This window comes from Phoca vitulina, unplaced genomic scaffold (genome assembly GCF_004348235.1).
Source record: "Phoca vitulina isolate PV1807 unplaced genomic scaffold, GSC_HSeal_1.0 scaffold24, whole genome shotgun sequence".
NCBI classification, from domain to species: Eukaryota; Metazoa; Chordata; class Mammalia; order Carnivora; family Phocidae; genus Phoca; species Phoca vitulina.
This window is the reverse complement of record NW_022589727.1, coordinates 7,646,972-7,671,542: the sequence shown is the minus strand read 5'-3', so window position 1 is coordinate 7,671,542 and position 24,571 is coordinate 7,646,972. Positions and strand designations below refer to the sequence as shown.

The 24,571-nt window shown below is 47.1% G+C and overlaps 1 protein-coding gene across 1 annotated transcript in view; it reads left to right on the top strand.

Annotated features, from left to right (window-relative positions):
• The window catches only part of MOCOS (molybdenum cofactor sulfurase), a 49,235-nt gene that overhangs the window by 4,064 nt on the left and 20,600 nt on the right, over positions 1-24,571 (top strand). The window contains 8 exon segments of the mRNA XM_032421224.1: positions 2,098-2,187; positions 5,167-5,233; positions 6,366-7,007; positions 9,188-9,264; positions 11,637-11,836; positions 15,212-15,328; positions 16,242-16,700; positions 22,426-22,588. Coding sequence (XP_032277115.1) covers positions 2,098-2,187; positions 5,167-5,233; positions 6,366-7,007; positions 9,188-9,264; positions 11,637-11,836; positions 15,212-15,328; positions 16,242-16,700; positions 22,426-22,588 — 1,815 coding nt within the window.

Below are 24,571 nucleotides of genomic sequence, written 5' to 3'. Positions count from 1 at the left end.
AGAAATAAACACATATGTCTATGATCAATTGCTTTTTAACAGAAGGCCAAGACTATTCAATAGAGGAAAGAATAGTCTCCAACAAATAGTGTTGGGGCAGCTGGTATCCACACGCAAAAGATTTATGAAACTGGACCCCTACCTCACACTGTATTCAAAAATTAACTGAAAATGGATCAAAGTCCTAAATATAAGAGCTAAAAATATAAAACTCTTAGAAGAAAGCATAAGCAATAATCACCAGGACCTTCGATTAGGCAATGGTTTCTTATGACACTAAAATTACAAGCAATAGTAACAATAGAAATAGACAAATTGGACTTGATCAAAATTAAAAACTTTTATGCTTCAATGGACACCACCAAGAAAGGACAACCTGCTGAATGGGAGAAAACAGATGTCCCCACAAAAACTTGCACATAAGTAGTCATGGCAGCATCACTTATAATAGAGAAAAAATGGAAACAACCCACATGTTTATCATTGGATGAATGGATAAACAAAATGTGGTGCATCCACACAATGGAATGCTATTCAGTCATAAAAAGGAACGACATGAAAATATGGATGCACCTGAAAAATACTATGCTAAGTGAAAGAAGTCAGACACAAAAGGCCATGTAGTGTATGATTCCATTTATATGATATGCCCAGAATCGGCAAATCTGTGGAGACAGAAAGTAGATTGATTAGTGGTTGCCAGGGACTGGGGCTGGATGGTTGGGGAGTGATTGGTAATGGGTATGGGCTCTCTTTTTGGGATGAATGAAAATGTTGTAAAATTAGACAGTGGTGATGGTTGCACAATTTTGTGAATCTGCTAAAAATACCACTAAAAGGGTGAATTTTATGATATGAGAATTATATCTCAAAAAGCTGTTAAAAAAGAAACAAAAAAATCCATTCTGCACAAAACGAACAAAAATTTAAGTGAATGAAAGAAGGAATGAATCTATTCACATTGTATGTTCTCAGAAGTGTATCTCAGAGTTTGCTCCATGTCAGTCCTTATAAAGTACTACATAGAGGTACAAGAATTCTTTATTTTAAACACATGTTCATGGATATTTAAGTCATTTCCAATCTCCTGCTATTGCAGACAATGATGCACTAAATGTCCTCACATGCAGGCCATTTCACAAACCATGGGTATTTATAAATGAATTCCTAGAAGAGGGATTGCTAGGTCAAAGAGGGTTTGCATTTTATTTTATTTTATTTTATTTTACTTTTTAAAGATTTATTTATTTATTTGAGAGAGAGAGAGAGAACACGGGGGAGGAACCACGGAAGAGGGAGAGAGAGAATCCTAAGCAGACTCCCTGCTGATTTTGGAGCCCAATGTGGGGCTCGATCCCACGACCCTGAGCTCATTACCTGAGCCGAAACCAAGAGTCGGATGTTTAACCAACTGTGCCACCCAGGTGCCCCACGGGTTTGCTTTTTAAAGTGTGACCGATATTGCTAAATTGCTGCCCATAAAAAAGTTGTATCATTGTAGCCCCCTACCAGCCATGTACCAGTGGGCCTGTTTTCCAGCACCCTCACCCACACGGTGAGTCACCCAACCGTCTGGTCTCCACCGTCTGATGGGAAAACCTTGGTATCTCATTCTCATCTGAATTTGTCTGTCTCTGTTGATGAGAGAGGCTAGAAAGATCATTTACAATCCTAGTACTGTCCGAAGCTCTCGGAGCTGTCCTAGGGTTGAGGGATATAGAATTCACTGTGGGAAATCAGAATCAGGGTTCGGCTGCCAGGGAAGCGGCAAAGAAATCCCAGGAAGGAAGTGAGTCATAATGTGAAATTGCTTTACTGTCGTGAATCACAAATGTCTGTTGGGTACCTCCTCTGTGTGGGATGTTGTTCCAGGGTCACAAAAGAGCTGGCTAATCAGGAAGGCTTGCTCGGGCTCTAAAGGTCATTCAAGATGGAAAGTGCAACCTTTCATTGCTCATGCCTCCACTTGGATTAAGGAGCTCCTATCAAGAGGCTGGGAGAAGTCAGGAGCCTGGTGGTGCCCCCTGCTCAAGCTCTAGGTGAAATGAGTGGAACACGTCTGAAAAATAACCACAGCTTTATTCTGTTTTTTTTCAGGAACTGTCTACCTTGACCATGCAGGAGCCACACTGTTCCCCCAGAGTCAGCTCACGAGCTTCACTAATGATCTCATGGAAAATGTTTATGGTAAAGAACAACACACCAAAACTGATTTTTGTACTTGATAGGAGCCAACTACACTCAGCTGACATATCTCTGCTTACCAAATGTCAGATTAATAGACCAGGACTGTGCTGAGCACACAGAGCTGAATGGGCCCCATGGGAGAGGGGGTTCAGCAAGCCCTCGGGTCAGTCCCAGTAACACAAGCGCTGCCAGGATAGGAAAAATTAGCTCAGGGACACACAGTTTACTTCCAGAAGGAGGGGTCAGTGTCAGAAGGGCACAGAGGTACAAAGGTGCTATGTTTATGGCAGGATGACCCTGTGGGATAGTACAGTGCAGAGGGTCGGGTGGTGGGAAGGACATTCATGCATTTTTTTTTTTTTTTAAGATTTATTTATTTATTTGAGAGAGAGCATAAGCAGGGGGGAGGGGCAGAGGGAGAGGGAGAGAGAGAACCTCAAGCAGACTCTGCACTGAGTGCAGAGCCCGATGTGGGGCCAGATCTCACGACCCTGAGAGATCAGGACCTGAGCTGAAACCAAGAGTCGGACACTTAACCGACTGTGCCACCCAGACGCCCCCATTCTTCCACTCCATAAATATCTGTTGAGCCACTTTGCTATGGGGAGCACGGTGCTATCTTGAAAACAGAGGAAGCACAGTCCCTGCCTTCATGGGCTGTGATCTAGTCAACACAGGACCTTAATCAAGTGAGCTCCCAATAAATGTAAATGACCAGCCCTGTGAAGGGCTATGAACCAAAGGCCCCTGATCCCATGGGGGGTGTGGCTGCAGAGACACAGCATTGGCAGTGTGAGTGTCAGAAGAAGCTGCCTTGGGAGGGGGGTGAGTCCTGGAGGATGAGCAGGGAGTCACGCGGGAAAGAGGAGGAGAAGGGCATTCCAGACAGAGGTGCTAGCATGAACCAAGACCCTTAGTGGTTCCAGGAAGTAGCCCCGGAGCACAGAGAAGGGGCGGAGAGTGGAGGAGGTCTGAGTGGAGAGGAAGGGAGGGGCATTGTACGTGCCCTGCGGAGTTCGATGTTTATTCTAGAAAGCATGGGCAGTCACGGCAGCGTGTGATGAGGAGGTAAGCCTGGAAAGGGAGCCTGAACTAAAGGCAGATGCAGCAGGGATGAGAGCGGTGAGTGCCCTGGTGTCCTGAGCACTCACTCACCTGAGGGACTGCTCCAGACGCTTGAGCTCCACCCTCCCCTCTGTTCTCCCCGCAAACGAGGGTACAGGTGCTGCTTTCAGACAAGCTAAGGTATAGGTTCTGTCCTGTTTCACAGGTGAGGAAACTGGGCCCCAGACAGAGTAGGTGGCTAACCCATGGCCACGCAGTCAGGAAGCACCCAAGCTGGGGGAACTGGATCTCCACGCATTGGGCTCCAGAGCACCAGCCCTTAGCCCGCACCAGACCCCCTCAGTTCAGGACAATTCTGTCGTGCCACACTAAGATCCTGGGCAGCCAGCAGATCTTTAAATCTGGGGAATAGTTTCTAGGGGAGATGCCAGTGAGGGACTTCATTTTGATCTTAATCCGTGATTTGCAAAGAGATCCACAAGTCTTGAACCTTTCAAGAGTCATAACTGTGGGAACTTTGAGAGGTGACAGCATCTAGACTGTAGGTGGTGCTAATGTTGTGGAGCTAAAAACCAGGGCACTGAGAGTCAGTAAGGGTAAGTACCGAGTCCCACTGGTTACTCGTGCATATGGAAAAGGAACACTGGTAGCTTCAGTGGCCAGAAATCCAGTGTGACCAGATGGCATGGTATGAGAAAAGAAACGAACAAACCCTAAAACAAAAAGGGTCACTACTGCGTTAACGCGCACCTCTGGTCCCGCGCCTGTGGTCCTGCTCCCGAGAAATACTTGTGCCTGATCCCTGCACGTCTCGCCCCTTGAGAGGTCTGTGTCCCCGTCTGGGGGCCGTGTTTTGAGGGAGGTAATGATACTATGGGATACACTCAGGGGGGATCCAAGGAGGGGAGAAAAACTAGAAATTGACAAGTGAAATTAGGAGAGACGTTAGTAAGGAGAGATGTGATGGCCCCCTTCACATTTTGGAGGAATTAGATGTGTTTCTGCAGGAATGATGCCAGTTGCAGGGGTGTGAACACAGGGCAACAGATGGGGATTTAGATTAAGTGGCGTTCATGGCTCTGTCTCATGGTTAGGGGAGAGGGCGGCCTCCTGAGGTTGTGTACTTGGTTCCCTGGAATTATCAGAATCCCCTGTCAGGGAACTTGCAGAAAAGGTTCTTACATTGGCCTGGTTGCCTGTGAGCCGACTTACAGCTCCAGAATGTTCTTCCTGGATCCCACCTCATTCAACAGGGAATGGTTTATTTTTTTAAAAAATTGTTTAGAAAAATTGAGTTATATTTTAGAAATCATAAAATTCATCTATTTCAAATGTACAATTTAGTGATTTTGGTAACTTTACCAAGTGGTGCTGCTATCACTATAAATCATTTAGAACATTTTCATTCCCCCAATAAGATCTCTGAAGCCTATTTATAGTTAATCCCTGTTGCCCCCTCAGTCCCAGGCAACCACTAATCCACTACTTTCTGAATCCCTTTCTACACCATTGCCTTTACTGGACATTTCATATAAATGGAATCAAACAATATGTGACCTCTTAGCATGTTTTTGCGGGTCGTTCATGACATAGCCAGTAGATTGTTCTTTTCTGTTGTGAATATTTTCCCATTGTGTGGGTATATGGCATCTTGTCTCTCTGTTCATCAGCTGATGGATATTCATGTTGTTCCCAGAATTTGGCTTTACCAATAAACCTGCCTACGAACACTTCTGTGCATGAATCTTTGTGTGGACATGTGTTTTCATTTCCCTTTAGGATATAGGAGTGGTATTGCTGGGTCATATAGTAGTTGTGTGCTTAACTCTTTGAGAAACTGGAGAGGGTTTTAGAGGAACACACGAGCAGAAACCGAAGTCGTGACTTGATGGCTTTGTCTCTGTAACCTGCCAGGTAATCCTCACAGCCAGAGTATCAGCAGCGGGCTCACCCACGATACCGTGGAGCGCGTACGCTACAGGTGAGTGGCACAGGTGCCAGTCTGCGTGGGCGCTTCCGGGACGATGGGCTTCTTTCCTACCACCCGCCGCATCCCACAAAGGTTCTGAGTTGGTTTGAGGACGATCACGTTCAGCTAAATGGTCACGTGCCCAGTGACAACCATCAGGGCCAGAGGGCGGGCAGGTGAGAGTGAGTAGGTAGGAGCGGGGCAGCCCCGAAGCACAGGCGGGCGGCCCAGAGGCGTGCACAGCTGTTGTATGGGGCTTGGGGCTGACGCCAGAGTGCCTGGGGGCCAGAGTGACCAGGAGGGACCCAGTTTCCTAAGTCTCATTTTCAGAGAGAGGAAAAACGTTTCCTTTAGGCTTTCCTCTCATGTTTCATTAGGCACCGTTCATCCTCCCTCCCCAACCTTTTTACTAATATGTGCACCTGAAACAGCTCTTTATATTTTTCCACATGTAATAATTGGTTTTTAGTAAGTAATTTCCAAGTGGTGCTTAAAGTTACTTGAGTTGATATAATTTCAAGTTATTTCCAATTTGCAAGGGATGCTGGGCTGCCAAAATTAAAGGCACCATGAAACAAGTTGGTGACTTAAGCCTCGCTGTGATAGAGCCAGAGAGCCGACCAAGGAGAGAGTGTTTTCTAGGATTAAGAAAGGTTGTTGTGGATTTTTATCTTTTTTTAAAACATTTATTTATCTGAGAAAGAGAGAGACAGAGTGCGAGAGCACAGGGCGGGAGGGGAAGAGGGAGAGAGAGAATCCCAAACACACTCCCCGCTGAGCATGGAGCCCAACGCTGGGCTCGATCTCACGACCCTGAGATCATGACCCGAGCAGAAATCAAGAGTCAGAGGCTCGGAGGCTCGACCGACTGCGCCACCCAGGTGCCCTGTGGATTTTTATCTTCTCTAAAGAGGGTGGGGACATGGGAGGTGAAGCTGCTTTTGCCAATTAGAACCTGTTTGTCATTTCCTCGTGCAGCTTGCTCTGCACCTGCCCTCACTTGGCCATTGTGGCAAAGCTGATCTGGGTTTTTTCCTAAATACGAAGGCAGAGAGAGAGGTCCTAAGTAGTAGAGATACAGCTGCCTCCGAGCATGTGAACCCAGGGAGACCACGGAGCTGGCATGACGCTGTGCTTCTTCCAGGATTCTGGCGCACTTCCACACCTCCCCGGAGGACTACAGCGTGATTTTCACGGCAGGGAGCACGGCTGCTCTTAAGCTGGTGGCAGAGGCCTTCCCGTGGGTGTCCCCGGGCCCGGAGAGCAGTGGGAGCCGCTTCTGTTACCTCACCGACAGCCACACCTCCGTGGTGGGCATGAGGAAGGTCACCATGGCCATGAACGTCACCTCCGTCCCGGTCAGGCCAGAGGACATGTGGTCGGTGGAGACACAGGGCGCGGCCGCCCGTGACCCCGACTGCCAGCTTCCGCATCTGTTTTGTTACCCCGCGCAGAGTAACTTTTCCGGAACCCGATACCCCCTGTCCTGGATACGAGAGGTCAAGGCCGGGCGGAGGTGCCCTGTGAGCGTGCCTGGGAAGTGGTTCGTGCTGCTCGATGCAGCCTCCTACGTGAGCACCTCCCCTTTGGACCTGTCGGTTCACCAGGCCGACTTTGTCCCCCTCTCCTTCTATAAGATCTTTGGATTCCCTACCGGCCTGGGCGCTCTGCTGGTGAATAATCGTGTGGCTCCTCTGCTGAGGAAAACCTACTTTGGAGGGGGCACAGCCGCGGCATACCTTGCAGGAGAAGACTTCTATATCCCGAGACGCTCGGTGGCTGAAAGGTAACCTCACCGTGGCAGTGGCTGGCTGGAGTTCAGCAAGGGGGCTGGCCTGTGTCACCTACAGGGTTGTGCAAGGGACCAGACTGGCCACTGGGGTCAGGGGGCTTGGAGTCGGAGGCAGGGATGGAGGCTGGCAACCGGGCTCAGATCTGGGAGGCGGAGGCTGGCTGGGGCATGCCCTAGGCGGCTCAGTGAACTGGGCCCCCATTTGTGGGCTTCTCCACAGCTACGAGAGGACGAGGGCTGCAGGCAGGAGAGGTGAAGGGCTCTCAGGAGAGGAAGGAGGGTGGGCCACCAGGCCTTTTCCCAGAGCACAGACAAGAGGTGCAGCAGTTTATTCAAGCAGTCCTTTAAAAGATGGCATCATTTGGAACAAGTTAGCGAACGGACAGCCCAGCTGGTGATTCAGCTGCGGAATCCACTCAGCCTGGCAGCTGGTGGGCAAGAAGATTCCGTTAATTCAGAAGCCACCAGACGTGTGGGGCGCTGTTAACAGCCGCGTGTGTGAGCCCTGTGAGTGACAAAGCGACTTTGAGGGCAGGCAGCTACTGGCCGGCAAATGGCATAGGCCTCGGCCGGCTTTGTGGGTTTCCGTTTCTTCCTCAGGCTGCAGGGCAGGCGGCGTGGGGAGCCAGGAGCTCTCCCAGGGGGTGATGGCTGGGCCCGTAAGGTCGAAGGCGGGAGAGGGTGAAAATGACAGCTGACCCAGGGTTCTGCTGGGGCCAACATCGGGGAACACCATGGGATTGGGCCAGGGAGCTAGTCACCCTGCTGGTGCGTCAGAAGGCCCGGGCCTGGATGGGAAGGCGGGTCAGATCCCCCACAGATCCAGGGGCAGACTCAGGGTTCTGCAGATAGGGCCGTGTCCCCAGCAGTAGAGTCAGTCAGTGGTCAAGTGTGTAGGCCCCAGAGCTGGGTTGCTGGCGGGGGAATCCTGGCTTTACTGCACACTAGCTGTGGGGACATGGACATGTGACTTGGTCTCTGCACCTCATGTTTTTCTTTCTTTCTTTTTCTTTTTTTAAAGAAACAGAATCTTCTTTAGTTTTATTTTTTTTATGATTTTATTTATTTATTTGACAGAGACAGCACAAGCGGGGCGGGGTGCGGGGGTGGGTAACAGCAGAGGGAGAAGCAGGCTTCCTGTTGAGCAGGGAGCCCGATGAGGGGCTCGATCCGAGGACACTGAGATCATGACCTGAGCCATCCAGGCGCCCCTCTTTTAATTCTTAAAGCTTCATATTAAAATATGAAGCATAATATTTCCACTGAAAGCTTCAACTTGCTTTGATAACTCACAGCCTGGCCCACAGAGGCTGCCGTTTGTCACCATCCTTCATTCCCATGCTCCCTGAAACCTCCTGTTTCCGAGCTTCCCCCCTCTCCTGCAGTAGTCTGAAGACTGACTCTGCTTGACAAAGCCTGGGTCCCATCCTGTCCCTGCTCTCTGCTCAGAGCTCTTCAGACACAAGGTATCTCCCCAAGGTAGATGTTCTCTGACTTTATCTCCTACCACTCTCCACCTTGCCAGCTCATTCCCAACTCATTCCCAGCTCATGCACACTCACTCCCGGCCGCACTGATGTTCTTACCGTTCGGGAAGTGTGCCTGCCTCGGCCTCCTCAGGGTGTTTGCTGCAATCTCTCCCTGGGACGCCATTTCCCTCTGAAACTGTGAACTCAGCTGTTTAAAAGATGATACTTGGGTTCCATAGAGTTTGGAACGATAGTGTTTCCAAGATGATGTGTGGTTCCATAGAGTTTGGGATCACTGACATGTAGTACATTGATCATGCTTAACTGATGCCCTGTCAGTGGTGTTCTCTTGGGGTTAAGGGCAGCATTTCAAGGGCCCGAAGCACTTGAGGTTTTGTCAAAATCTTCACGGGGGCAGGATAGCATTTCTCAAGGTGGTGACTGTCTTTTAGCTCCCTTTACCCCTGTGGCCATCCTCTCCCAAGAAAGCTGCCGAGCAAGTCAGGGCCAGAGGTGGCCCCATGGGTCTTGGTGTGCGAAGCCCTCTGTCCTGACGGGGAGAACGAGCAGTGGTTTATAAGGCAGCAGAAAGAAGGTATTCAGAGATTATGGCTAAGCCTAAAATCAGAACCTTGTTACACTCCACAGAATGCACACAGAGAAGTTGGCCACGGCTTGACCTTGTTTCCCTCAACACTGTTACAGGTTTGAAGATGGCACCATCTCGTTCCTTGATGTGATAGCACTAAAACATGGATTTGATGCCCTAGAGCGCCTCACAGGTCAGTGGACCCTTTCCTCCGTGTCAGATTTGCTCCCGGAATGGGCACGGTTTAGGTAAGGACGTGGGTCTGTGTGAGTGGCTGGCACTTGGCTGCTGAACCCTGGATGAAGTTGAAGCTTATTCTCAAGAACTTCAGAATGACTTCTGAGGCAAGAGCAAGAGACTGAGGTGCCTTTGTTGTTGTTGTTGTTGTTGTTGTTTTGCCAGTTAAAAGAACATTTTAATGAGTAAGAGATATTATAAATTGGAGACGAGTAGCTTCATAGTCCCTGGACTGGGAATGTTTACAGATCCGGAGACCTCATTCCGCCATTCCCTTGCTGGGTCCTCCCTCCTGTCACATGGGGGAGCTGTATGTTGAGCCCACTTTGCCCATGAGGAGCTAATACTCAGAGAGGTTAAATGCCTTCCCCAGGGTCAGGGACCTAGTAATTGAGAGGGCAGGGATTTCAGCCTAGACCATAACAATGCCTAACCCTGGCGCGCCTGGTGGGGCTCAGTCGGTGAAGCCTCTGCCTTCGGCTCAGGTCATGATCCTGGGGCCCTGGGATCGAGCCCCGCATCGGGCTCCCTGCTCCGCAGGAAGCCTGCTTCTCCCTCTCCCACTCCCCCTGCTTGTGTTCCCTCTCTCGCTTGTCTCTCTCTCTGTCAAATAAATAAATAAAATCTTAAAAAAAAATGCCTAACCCTGAGCCCCAACCACTGTCTCTCCTGTTGACCTTTGCAATAATGCATGTTTTCTTTCCTGGTAAGTGGGGTGTGTAGGCAGGGGGGAGACATTCACTGTAGGCTGACACGCCAACAGATGTCACTTCCCATCATGTGGAGCTTGACACAAAGGTATACACGACTAGAAGAGCCTCTGACTCATGAGCCAGGCAGCCACCATCCTGTTATGCTCCTGGGCACTCCTCCAGAGGCTGAGCTGCTAGAACTGGGTGGTACTGTTTGTACCATCCATATGGAAATGGAGTTGTGGTGAACCAGGGATGTGGCTTAATGATTAGGTAGTCCTTCCTTTCTCTCTCTCTGGTCACAATAATGAGACCCTTCAGGTTCTCAACCTGACCCTGATACTGGAGGCAGAAAGGATTCTTGGGAGGGGAGGGGTGGGTAGCCCTGATGGTAATACAGGGAGGTGAGTGGACATCATCCAGGACAAGAGGAGATAATAAAGACAAACACTGAGCGATGAACACTTTTCCAAGGGAAGATATTAATAGATACCCACACCGCAAGCTACAGGTCTGACGGGGGCCGGGGCACCTCTGAACTGAAAGCAGACTGACCATATCAGTTCCCCAATAAAGCAAACCCTGATTATTCCTACTTATTTGCTCCTTTGGAAAAAAATGTGAACTATCTGTAACATAAAATGCACCATTTTAGCCAATTTAAGTGTACGTTTCAGTGGCATTAAGTACGTTTACCTTGTTATGCAGCCATCCAGCACTGACCATCTCTAGGACTTCTGCATCATCCCAAACTGAAACTGTACCTATTCGACAGTAACTCCCCTTTGCCCCTTCCCCCAGCCCGAGTATTCTCCATTCTCCTTTCTGTCTCTATGAATTTGCCTATTCTAGGCACTTATAGAAGACACAATATTTGTCCTTTTGTGTCTGGCTTCTTTTACATGATGTTTTCAAGGTTCATCCATGTTGTAACACGTATCCTTAATTGATGTGAAGAGTGTTTAATGATTTAAACATTAAAAGAAACAGCAAAAAAAAAAAAAAGATACATTTAAAGATAAAATTGTGACCTGGCTGGGTCAGTTGATGGAGTGTGCAACTGGATCTTGGGGTTATGAGTTCAAGCCCCGCATTGGGTGTAGAGATTACTTAAAAATAAATTTTAAAAAATTTAAAAAATACTAATAAAAATAAAATTGTGCATTTTTGCCATCTGTAACCCAAGGGTCTAAATTAAAAAGAGAAAAGTGAAGGATGACAAGAATTCCTTTGATGATTCCACAGAACAGCAACAGTGAGGGCCCCACATCTACACATTAACCACACGGACAGTACCACACGCTATCTACCAGTATTTACAACCATTAACCTGAGCTCCAGCTTGGTGGTTAGAATGATCTTGTTTTTCTTAAAAATGAGTGAGTGAGGGGCGCCTGGGTGGCTCAGTCGGTGAAGCGTCTGCCTTTGGCTCGGGTCATGATCTCAGGGTCATGGGATCGAGCCCCGTGTCAGGCTCCCTGCTTAGCAGGGAGTCTGCTTCTCCCTCTCCCTCTGCCTCTCCCCCTACTTGTGCTCTCTCGCTCTCAAATAAATAAATAAATAAATAAGTAAAATGAGTGAGTGAATTACAGGTGAAGTTCATGTTTCTCTCTGACGTTTCACAATCGTTTTTGAGGTGGAATGGAGAATATAAAGCAGCACACCTTCACCTTGGCTCAGTACACCTACACTGCCCTGTCTGCCCTCCGGTACCCCAGTGGAGCCCCTGTGGTGCGGATTTACAGCGACTCTGAATTCAGCAGCCCGGAGGTGCAGGGTCCGGTCATCAATTTTAACGTGCTCGACCCCAGTGGGAACATCATTGGTTATTCCCAGGTGGGTCTCCTCGCCACCTCGCACCCTCATTCACAGCAGAAACGCGGTCTTCTGGCACTCTGCCGCCTTCTGGAGCCCTGAAATGTGCGGTGCAGGTCCCGGGGTGCTTGCGGCAGCTGTGTGTGAAGGGCAGCCTGGGCGTGGGTGCAGGGACCCCGGCCCTTCCTTAGAGGCTCCGTACTCTTGTTTCCACGCCGTTCTAACTGGCGTGGCTGTTTAGTTTACCAGCCCTCCTTTTTCAGCCAGAAATGGTCAATTTTGAGTGCAAGGAGAGGGAAGCAGAATGTTGATCGCAGTGGAAGGGGACAGCTGACAGCTTGCCAGCAAGGGAAGGCACCCTAAAAGAGTGTAGACAGAAAAGCGGTGTAAGACAGAATAGTACTTCTCAGGTCGTTTCATGTCTATTCAGCATGATGGCCCCAGTGACCGGATCATGGCATCACACAAAACGTGGGCCTGTTACCACCATGTATTTGCGTGTGGCTTGGAATTCAGAACTCCTTCTTAATGACAAGTATCACAAAAGCCCTTATTTCTGCCATAGTTCATGCATATTATGAGTTCAAAGGATTTAGTAGTTTGGTTATAAAATAGTTTGTGCAAAAGTGCCCCTTGCATCTATTTTCCCATGAAAACGGGGCAAATAGTGGAGGTTGGGAACTGCTGGGGTCCTTGCCATAGCTGAGTAAGCTGGTCACTGTTCAGTCCATTAAAATGTCCAGAGTCATAGCAAGCACTCAGACATGGTGGTAGATGGTCCCCAGATGGGGTGTCACGGGCTGGCAGGGATGGGGAGCCCGAGGCCCGTCCCAGAGCATGGGTTCCTAGAGCAGCTCTGTGAGGAGCAGTTTCAATGGTCAGATAAGTTTGGAAGAAAGTGCTCATCTTCCCTTGAAAGCCATAATCCCCATTCACCTTTGTTAAATGCAGAATTTCTCAAACAAAATCCATTTCTCAAGGAAGCATATCCACCCCCTCTTCTCAATAGCTATAAACTATCTGAGGAACAAAGTTGAGAACTATGCTTCTGGGGACATGTCGATTCTTACTGGTATCTGGGAGGGGACATTTTACAACCACAGGTTGTCTCTTGGGTAGGTTTACTGTGCAGACCCCCGCTCAGTAAGTCACTGGCTGGCCGATGCCACAAGGAAGCATGCGATTTTAAATGCTTTTGGAGGATGGTGGAAAATGCATCAGGAGGAAACGTTTTGCCTTCTTAAATACACTATTCTGGGTGACTGGTAAAGTAAGTCTCATTCTTGGACCTAAATAAGTTTGTATTTCCTGCGCGGTGTGGAGGACGACAGACAGGTGACCGTGAAGTATGCTGTGTCAGGCAGAGCAGGGAGGGAATGCCTCATTTGGCCAGAGAAACCTCGAAGAGGAGAAGAGCCCTGCGGTGGGGGCAGGGGGAGACACCTGTCTAGGTGTCCTGCTGACTGCACTAGGTCTCTTATTCCACAAGGCCGGACCCAGGACAAGTCTCCGTCTGTGTGTCTGTGGAAGCGGCTGGTCACTTGAGGGACCAGTGGATTCCATGGCTGAGGCCTGGAAATCCAGCCTGGTTTCCCCGGGCTCCTTCCCTGTGTGGGAATTCCACAGGGATATTTGTGGCCTTCAGAAAGATCAGATGGTTTCATGGCTGGGTTGGGCTCTCTTTTCAGGAGATTTCAAAAGAATCTGTGATTCTTTTCAAAGTTAGCTTTCCGTAAGAAGCTTTGGGGTTCTTGTTTTTGATATCATGCCTCCTAATTCCATTCTTCCCTCTGTGGAAGTCACTCTACTCAGTGGTTAAGCATGGGGGCTCAGATTCTGACTGCCTTTTGTTGGCTCTGTGAGCTTGGGCAAGTTAGTGTAAACACTCCAAGTGTCCATGAAATGGGGATGACAAAGTACCCTGCTGACAGTGTTGCTCTGAGGACTGAATGAGATATGCTATTGAATGCCTGAGCACGGGGCCCAGTAGGAAGCAAGTGCTCAGTAAACGCTGAGCATGAAGGCACCTGGGTGGGGAGGCTCCCATGCTGCACTCTGGTCAGGCTGCTTTCTCGATGTCCCCGGATGTTGTGCTCATCCTGCTGCTGAAACCAAATCCTTCACCTGGTCAGGCACGGGCCGGGATCCCACGGGGCCCAAAGTGAGGGGTACCGCCTCATGATGGGAAATTAGGAGAAAGGGTTAAGTGTGGCCCAAACAGCCTCTTGTAGGTGGGGGCCTTCTCTCTTCTTGAATCTTTTTTTTTTTTTTTTTTTTTAATTTTATTTATTTATTTATTAGAGAGTGAGCAAGAGAGAAACAGCATGAGAGGGGAGAGGGTCAGTGGGAGAAGCAGGCTCTCCGCTGAGCTGGAGCCCGATGTGGGACTCGATCCCAGGACTCCAGGATCATGACCTGAGCCGAAGGCAGTCGCTTAACCGACTGAGCCACCCAGGCGCCCTCTCTTCTTGAATCTTGGTGGGTTTGTGACTCGCTCATAACCAGGAGAATGCCACAGAAGGGACGCTGCGTGGCAGCCACATCAGCATTATTCCTTGGGACGTCCACTTCTGGGCCCCAAGTTACCATGTAAGAAGGTCTACACTGAGGCTGCCATGCTCTGAGGAAGCCAGCCATGTGGAGAGGCCAAGCACAGGCCCTCTGGTGGCAGTCCTGTTTTGAGCCCTCCTGGCTGGGAGGCCAGACACACACACACACACACACACACACACACACACACACACGCGCGCGCAAGTGAATCTCCAGATGATTCCAACTCCCAGACACCACGTCACTCCCAGCCTTGGCGTCTTCTCTGCTGAGACTCGGGAAATCATGGAAAAGAGTCAAGCATCTCCTCTGCGCTCTTTCCAAATTCCTGACCTACTGTAGCTGTGAGCACAAAAAAATGGTTATTACTTTGTTCCACCAAGTTTGGTGGCTTGTTTCGCAGTAGTGGTAACACACTGTGAATGTGGGGTGTGGGGGTGGGCACAGGAGACTTCAGTTTCCAGTTGGCAGGGGTTGGGGTGGGGCAGTGAGGGAGCCTCCCGAGCAGCTACCCGTTGAAAGGAGGCCACCTGACTCTGGAGATGGGGTTGGCCTGACCCAATGATGCTGCCAGGTCTCAGCTCTGAGCACCAGGGAATGCCTGAATTTCATTAGCAGGTCTCCATGTCACTGAACTATTTGCCCAGGCTAACGGAGCAGAGTTGCTTTCCTGAGGCCCCTCGGTTCAACCCAGAGAATGGCTTCTTCTCACTCTGACAGTCCAGGGGAGGCAGCCCTCGTCTCACCACTGTAGGAGGCGCCATTGCTGTTACAGCTGCTGGAAGCACATGCTGACCGTGTAGTGACATCCTTTAACACCGGTTTCATGTCACATTGAACCCACAGGTGGATAAAATGGCCAGTCTTTACAACATCCACTTGCGAACTGGCTGCTTCTGCAACACGGGGGCCTGTCAGAGGCACCTGGGGATAAGCGACGAGATGGTCAAGCAGCATCTTCAGGTTGGTAATGCTGGTCATCTCCCACGGTGGCCTCTCCAACCACCCTGGAGGCTGGTCTCGTGTCTGGGGTCAGAGATCCCAACCAACCATGAACTGGATTTTACTTAAAAAGAGAGAGGAAGGCCTGCTACAGAAACAAATGCAGCTTTAGATAGAATATTTGATCCTGCAGAGTGTTGTGACCCCAACTCTTTAGGTGACTGGCCTGGGTTCAGCACTGGGGCAGGTAGGTGCCCTGAGCAGCGACCGATACCAGGCGGCCCCGCTTGGAGAGGATGGGGGACCCCTCGCCTTTCTTTCCGCACCTCCCAGCAGGAGCACCCAGCCTGTGTGACCAATACTGGGCGGCCCCGCTTGGAGAGGTTGGGGGACGCCTCGCCTTTCTTTCCGCACCTCCCAGCAGGAGCACCCAGCCTGCTTTGGCTTTTGTAGTGGCCTTGGCTGGTCGTTCACAGAGGGAGCATCTCTGTCTTGCCTTGTCAAAGGGCAGCTCTCAGGGATGCAGTCCTCCCTTTGGTTCTGAGAGAGGCTCAAGGGAGCGACCAGCAGGTGTTTTTCCTGCCTCAGCCCAGGGGAGACCAAGAAGCTGACCCATCACGCTTCTGAAACTTTGGTCTGTCTTTTGACGTGTCTGTGGGTTGGCATGGTGTGCGGCTCTGGGTAAATACCTTCCGTGCAGTATTTCTTCTAAACTTTTTAATGATCCATTGAGATTGGTATTGAGCCCAATTTACACCTGAGCAAAGCGAGATTCACAAGGGAGTCCTTATGCTTAGGAGAGCATGGCTCAGGCACACAGTGCGTGTTACTGTTGCGGTTTCTTGTCCTGGGTTAAGTTTCTTCTCCAAAACGATTTCCAGTTTATCCATGCAGAATGAGTCCCTCTGGCTGACTTATTTCCCTTTTATCCTAGGCCGGTCATGTCTGTGGAGACAATGTGGACCTCATAGATGGGCAGCCTACAGGGTCTGTGAGGATTTCCTTTGGATATATGTCTACACTTGAGGATGCCCAGGCCTTTCTCAGGTTCATCATAGCAATGCAACTGCACCGGTCTGATGGACAGCCCCTCCCTCAGACCACCGCTGGGGAGGCTGGAGCCCCGTCAGAGAGCGAGGCTCAGGACGGCATGCCGGCCACCATGGACAGATGTAGTTCCTCACCTCAGGAAGAGGCCCCCACAGCCTCTAGGGTTTGCAATGACTTGCCGAGCACTGTGGATGCAGGGGGTTCGCACTCACCTCCACTGATGGCCACCGGGACCCAGCAGACCCCTTCAGAGAAAGCTGTAGGAGTCCTGGAGGGGGGCCTTGGGCCACATGTCATCACCAACCTTTACCTCTACCCGATCAAATCCTGTGCTGCATTTGAGGTAAGGGTTTTAAAGGTGGCACACAGACTGCTTTTTGTTGTTGTTGTTGTTTACTTCATGACTTTTTTTTTTTGATAAAGTGAAGAAAAAAGGACAGAAGGTAAAGCAAAGCATGCAGAAAATCAAAATCATATTTGGAGTATCGTGACATATGAAGGGTCGTTCTCATTCTGCCTTTCTTGGTTTGGGCTGACTTTTGAACATGGCTCCGCTTGGAGGTATGCCGGAAATGATCCTGTTTCTGAATGGTGAACACCTACTTACTCTTAATAATTATAGATATAATTTTCACTGAATGCATGTGCTGGTTCCCTGCTGAAGCATTTTACATGCTTTGTTTCAGTCCATCTTTAAAACAACAATATGAGGTGCATGGGAGTATCATCCCCATTTTATAGATAGCCTGAGGGCTATTGAGGTTAAGCACTTTGCCCAGTAATTGATGAGAGAGGAAAGATTTGAATCCGGGTCTGCTGACTCCTTGGGTCAATGCTTTTATGTGACTTGTTCTGCTCAGCCCTCCCTGTGGATATGAGCTGTGTTATGTCTTGGAATGTGCCGGCCCGGTGGTTACCTGAGCTGGCAGGCTGGGGCGCCCACCTTGGCTGGCCAGCCGGCCCTGACAGCCCTGCGGTGGCCAAACTGAAGCTATCATTCTATGACCTGTGTGTGTCCCAAGTCCCAGGCAAAGGTCCCAGACTCCTGAGCCTCTGGAATAACAGGCTCTTTGGTTCCGGGTCAGACATACCATGGTCAGGGCTGTTTGTGGCCTGCCTTTCAGGGTGGTCCTATGGGAGCCTGTCCTCCAGGCTGAGACCGTAACAAGCAAGTTCACTTTCACTTCCTAATGGAGGAAGGTGAGAAGTCCATGTTTCCCGTGTGTGTCAGGACTCGTATTTTTCACAGACTGGTCATGTTCCATAGGATAGCCACATAGCACAGATACCCCAGGGAGGAATTAGCATCCCATTTTACAGATGAGGACACTGAGACTCAGTAAGGTTGGCTAAAGGTCTTCTATCCATCTTCTCATTCAAAAACTGCATACCAAGGACCTGCTATCTGCCAGGCCTTGGGCCAACACCTGGTATACACTGATGAGCAAAATGGAAAATGTTCCTTCCCTTAGAGAGTGCAGTGTCTCAGAAGGGACAGACACAAGACCAAGCACCATCCAAGTAAATAGAATCACACTGGTGATAAGGGCCCACGAAGACATGAAGATAGAATTCTGGCAGATGGATGTCTTAGTCCATTCCGGCTGCCATAGCAAAGTGCCATCAACTGTGTGGCTTATAAACAACAAAAATTTATTTCTCATGGTTCTGGAGGCTGCAAGTCCAAGATCAAGGTGCTGGCAGATTCAATGTCCAGTGAGGGTTCACTTCCTGGTTCACAGACAGTGTCTTCTCGCTGTGTCCTCACCCGGTGAAGGGGTGAGGGAGCTCTCTGGGGCCTCTTTTCTAAGATCTTTAATCACATGCATGACAGCTCCACCCTCATGATCTACTCACCTTCCAAAGACCTCCTAACCTCCAAAGTGAGGGTATTATCTGAGGTTTCCTTATGATTTCTGTAGTTTTGGCAGGAATTCCTTAAGAGTGATACTATGCTTTCTCAGTGCACCCCAGAAGGAGACACACACTGTTCATTTGTCCCAATGCTGGTGACATTAACGATCATCATTTGCTTAAGATGGGGTCTGCCAGGTTTCTCTACTGTCAAATTCATTAATAAGTAATTAATCAGTATTTCGTGGAGAGATATTTTGAGGATATGTAAATATCCTGTTCCTTGTCAAACTTTTATTCACTAGATTTAGCATCTATTGATGACTTTTGCCTAAATCAATGATTGGAATGATGATTGCAAAATGGTAATTTAAGAAATTCCATCATTCTTTTTAGATTTATTAGTTGCTATTCTATTGTAGGATAGAGCTTTCCTTCTTCCATGTTTATTTAGTCATTAATTCTTCTCTCTTTTTGTATCTTCACGGACTCATGGATGCTGATTTTGCTCTAAAGGTTGCAACCCATCTTTATCAGTATTTATTTTGATGCTTAAACTGCTGCAGACTTGGCCACCGGGCGCTCCTTCAAGTCAGATCCTGTGTCCTTTTGATATGTCCCTGTTATTCCTTGAGCATTTCCTTACTTTCTGGTGCAATAATGTGTTCTAGGCTCATTCTGTATGTCCCCTGCCTGAGAAATGGGATGGGTCATTTCATCAAAGGCACTTCACTTCTTACATCAGAGAATGACCTTGAGAAACTAATACTTGGTTGCCAAGTCTGATCCTTGACCTTGCTCCTATGCCCTCTGAGTGTACAGAGCTTAAAAATATTTGCTGTTGTGACAGATTATCATAAACTTTTAACAGGACTCATCTGATTAGATTGGGCCCACCTGGATAACCCGGGAAGATCTCCCCATTGTAGGGTCCTCAACTTTAATCGCACCTACAAGTCCCTTTTGCCTAATTCCAGGGATTAGGATGTGGACATGTTTAGGAGGACCATTATTCTGTCCACCACATATATGTACGTGTTAAGACTTTTGGGATACTCTGCATACATGTGTGCATATACATATCTGTATTTTTATATCTATCTATCTATTAACTATCGATCTATCATCTATCTCTACCAGCTAGCCATGCTCCCGATTTCCCACTAACACCCCCACTTTTAATCCAATACCACTTGTTTATTCTATCTATGCCCCTCTCCATACTTGTAACTCCTGTCAGAAACCTGGCTTCTATACTTTCACCAGATACTTATTTGCTCAACTCCTCCTTCTGTAACCAAACCCCCGCTGCAGCAGCCGAAGGCTCAGCCCCACACATGCCAGTTCCCCGCCTCCCTCAGGAAGAAGAAAGGAGAAAAGGGGAAGCCAGCACATTACATTTTTAGATGACAAAATAAAAGATAGAAAATTATAGACCTATTTCCACAAATAGGTGAAGAACTGTGAAGAGTCTGAGGTTTCCCCTCCTTGTAAGCTAACCAGCTAGCCTGCCACAGTGTTCTCGATGCTGGCAGAAAACACGAGACTCCTGGGTCAGAGACAAAGGGCTTTATTACTCACAGAACAGCAGGCAGCATGAGCTTCATGTTTGTGTTGTTTCCCTATGCCCCCCAAGTCCCAAGAGGGGTTACAGAGGGGCCCAGGTGGATGGTGTGCACATGGCTGAGGAACCCCTCCCTCAGGGAACCGTACTCATAATAGGATGTGAGCAAACATGTCTAGCCGTTGCTCAGAGGAAGACATTATAATACCGGACTGTGAGCAAACCTGTTCTCCTACCCAGAGGCTTGTATTCACTGTATTTACTTGTATTCTCTATACAAACATACTCAGAAAGGTAGTCTGGAACGAAAGGGCAGTTAGTACTTCTGCTCGTGACAACAGACACACAGAAACAAGAGACATGAAGATCGTCTCCCAGTAACACATTGTCTTCTAAGAAGTTATTTGTAATTCAAAACATATTTTCCTATAGAAATAATGATGGTGGTTTCTGGGCTTTCCTATAGAAATAATATTTAATAATAGATAAATAAATAAGAAATAATGATGGTGGTTTCTGGGCTTACCCGTAAAGGCATATAGACCATAATATTGCAGAGCTTGAGTGTTGGACCAACAGAAGCAGCTATAGTCTGGGGGAGGCTATTGGATACATGAGAAAAATTGAAGGGAGAGGTAAAGAGATTAACACCTATGGATCATCTGATATATTTTAGTTGCTTTACATTTTATATTTCATTTTAGCTTTTAGCCAATACTATAGGAAATGATAATAATGTCCATCCTACATGTGACAAAGCCAAGACTCAGGAAGGTTAGGAAGTTGTTCAAAGCTAATAACGGTTGAGGTGGGATTTAAACCCAGGTCTGTCAGTCTCCACAGTGCCCGCACCCCCCATTACATGACATTTCCACTTCCTGAATACAGGGCTCGCCCTGCTTGAGGTGAAGCTTACCTTGACTTTCTTCCTCCTTGAGTTCTGTGCCCTCCCCCTGTGCCCTGTAACTCCCCTCCTTTACTTTCCGTGGTGCCTCAGTCTTCCCTGAGGTCCCTCACTGGAAGACCCACCCCAAAATGCCCCTTGATTAAAAATTGCTTCCCACTCTTCATCACCCACTGTTGAAGTTTTCAGGTTCTTTTGGGTAGCTGAATTGAGTGCTCAGAGGAAAACAATTGGATGAAATGGATTCCTTCACAGTTGGAGAATGATTGTCTCTTAACTATTTCAAAAGTATTTTTTTCGCCTTTGCCTATGCTTTTCTTCAGTGGAGAGCTGGTTCCAGAAGAGCTCTCACTGATGGGGCTACTGGACATGGGCTGTTGCCTGCAGTGCTGTTAGCACCTAAGCTGTGGACAAAAGTCCTGTGAAGACCTGGCATTGAAATGTCATTAGTTTTTCTCTAATGCCCTTTTTCTGTTCTAGGATCTCATCCCAGATGTCATATTATATTTAGCGGTCATGTCTCCTTAGGCTTCTGTGGGCTGTACCGGTTTCTCAGACTTTCTTTGTTCTTGATGACCTTGACAGTTTGAGGAGTACTGGTCAGGTATTTTTTAGCATGTCCCTCAATTTGGGTTTGTCTGATGTCTTTCTCATGGGGTTACGGGTTTTTTTGGGAGGAGGACCACAGAGGCAAAGTACTATTCTCATCATATCATATATCATATTGTATTGTTTCATGTCATATCGTATCATAGTACATACTGTCAACGTGACTTCTCACTATTGATGTTAATTAACCCTGATCTCTGGTTGAGAGAGTGTTTATCAGGTTTCTTCACTATAAAGTTTCTCCTCCACCCCCTTTCTGTACTGAACTCTTTGGAAGCAAGTGAATAAGTATAGCCTACATGTAAAGGGTGGGGAGTTATACTCCTCTTTCTTGAGGGGGAGCATCTACATCAATTATTTGAGGTTCTTCTGTATGGGAGATTTAACTTTTCTTATTTATATATTTGGGTATTTATTTATTATTTATTCAATCAGGTATTTATTTCAGTATTGACTCCTGAATATGTATTTTATATGTTGGGTTATAATACAGTACTACATCATTATTCTTATTTTTGCTCAAATTGTTCCAGTTTTGGCCCGCAGGCATGCTTTCAGCTGACTCTTGCATCCCTTTGACATACTCCCATCATTTGGTTTTTTGAGTATTTCCTTACTTTTCTACCACCACCAGATGCTCCTGACCCAGCCCTAGAATCAGCCATTTCTCCAGTGACCAGGCCAGGATAGCCACAATTTGTGCGAGAAATATGTCTATAGTAAGGGGGTAGGCCTATGCAGCATTCACCACTGTGGAAGGATAGAGAAAAAGTGAGAGTGATGGAAATCTGTGGGGAGGGGAGCTTCGAGGTGGGGTGGAGTGGAGACTTACTTTCCATGCACACCCTTGTTTTCTCTGAGTGTTGCTCCATGCACACACATTACCCCTTTAAAAGACAGGTTGAAGAGGAGAAGGGTAGGAAGTGGCTCTGGAGGGTGAATGGAAAGAATCTAGTGCTCACATGGTCTCCTTTGCATTGTCTACTTGGCTTTACTTTCTTTTCTTTCTTCATTTCCTCCTTCAAGAGTGTGTGCTGCATTCATTAAGTCTGTCTGTATTTGTGCAGCCACAGTGCAATAATGTGGAGACCATTTTTGAGGAGCTCTGTCCTAAAACACACTTACCTTTTTGTTTAGGTGACCAAGTGGCCCCTAGGAAAGCAAGGGCTGCTGTATGACCGGAGCTGGATGGTTGTGAACCACAATGGTGTGTGTCTGAGTCAGAAGCAGGAGCCCCGGCTCTGCCTGATCCAGCCCTTCATTGACCTGCAGCAGAAGATCATGCTCATCAAAGCGAAAGGTGTGAAAACTGGGTTCATTTTCACAAATCAACTGTCAAGAGTAGCTTTTATACTCCGATGAAGGTAAAATAATAGGTTTTCCTCTACCAAATATTAAAATAATCCTAAAGTAAGTCAAATGTTGTCTAAGAGACCACACAAAGTTCTTGCTCCTTGTGTTTTGAGAAATCTCAGGAGCGAGGTAAAGATCTGACAAATCACTCAGAAAATAAAGAAGTATAAAATTTAAAATTATGTCTTTTCACTTACGTTCCCTTTATTTCAGTCACTTGTCATAATACATGCTCAAGCTTTAATTCTTCCTTGTTGATTTTTTGTTATGAACTATCTAACATATATAAAAGTATAGATCAGCTCCGTCCGATGGAACTTTATGTGTTGATGGAAATGTGTAATATCTATATTGTCCACATTGGTAGCCACTGGTTACATGTGGCTGTTGAGCACACGAAATGTAGCTAGTGGGAAGTGCACAGGTCAGTAGTGTTTTTGTATGTTCACGAGGTTGTGCAACCATCACCACTAGCAACTTCAGAACATTTTCATCTCCATAAAAGAGAAACTTCGTAGCCATTAGTAGTCACTCCCCATTGCCAGCCTCATCCCTGACCCCTGGCAACCACTAATCGAATTTCTGTTTCTATGGATTTGCTTCTTCTGGATGTTTTGTGTAAATGGAATCACGTGGTATGTGACTGGCTTCTTTCGCTTAGCACCACGTTTTCAAGGGTCATCTATAGTGTTGGATAATATTCCATTGCATGGATATATCATTTTGAAAAATCTATTTAGTAGTTGATGGATATTTAGATTGTTTCCACTTTTTGGCTATTAGAAATCATGCTGCTGTGAACATTTGTGTACAAGTACAAGTTTTTGTGTACAAGTTTTATGTGGCCATATGTTTTCCATTCTCTTAGGTATGTACCCTAGGAGTAGAATTGCTGGGTCATGTTGGAACTGTATGTTCAGCATTTCCAAGGTGGCTGCAACACCATTTTACATTCTCACCAGCAATGCACGGCAGTTCTCATTTCTCCACGTCCTCAACACCTGTTATTTTGTTGTTGTTTTTCAGTAGTCATTGTAGTGGGTGTGTAGTAGTACCTCTGTGGCTTTGATTCGTATTTCCTTAATGACCAATGATGTTGACTATCTTTTCTTGGGTTTATTGGTCATCTGTATATCTTCTTCAGAAAAATATCTATTCAAATTCTTTGCTTATTTATTTTTGAATTATTGAGTTGTAAGAGTCCTTTCTGTATTCTGTATACAAGTCCCATTTCAGATCAATGATTTTCAAATATTTTCTCTCATTGTGTAGGTTGTCTTTTTACCTTCTTGATGGCTCCATTTTACTTTTAATCTGTCTGCCTGTATCACAATATTTAAAGTGAGTTTCCTGTATCCAGCATAGAGTTGGCTCGTGCTTTTTTATCTACTTTGACAATCTGTGTATTTTTATTGGTGTGTCCTGTTAGAATTTTGATTGTAAAATCACATATTTTGTAGTCATATATTTGTAATCATATTTTGATTGTAATATCATATATTAATTTCAAAAGAATTTATGTCATATGTTGAGTCTTTTATTTATAATAGTGTCTCTCTCATTTAAGACTTCTTCAATTGCTCCAAATTTTAATATTTTCCAGAAACTTTTACACTTTTTTTCTATGTAATAGTTTTTTTAAATTAATGAATGAATTTATTTTTGAGAGGGAGAAAGCGAAAGAGAGAGCAGTGCGGAGCCTGATGTGGGGCTCAATTTCACATCTCTGAGATCATGACCTGAGCCAAAATCAAGAGTCAGACACTTAACCGACTGAACTGCCCAGGTGCCCCACTATGTAATAGTTTATTGGAATATTTTTAATACTATCTTTTTTCTTTTTTAAAGATTTTATTTGTTTTTTTGAGAGAGAGAGAGAGAGATAGCGAGAGATAGAGCACGAGCAGGGGAGAGAGGAAGAAGCAGGCTC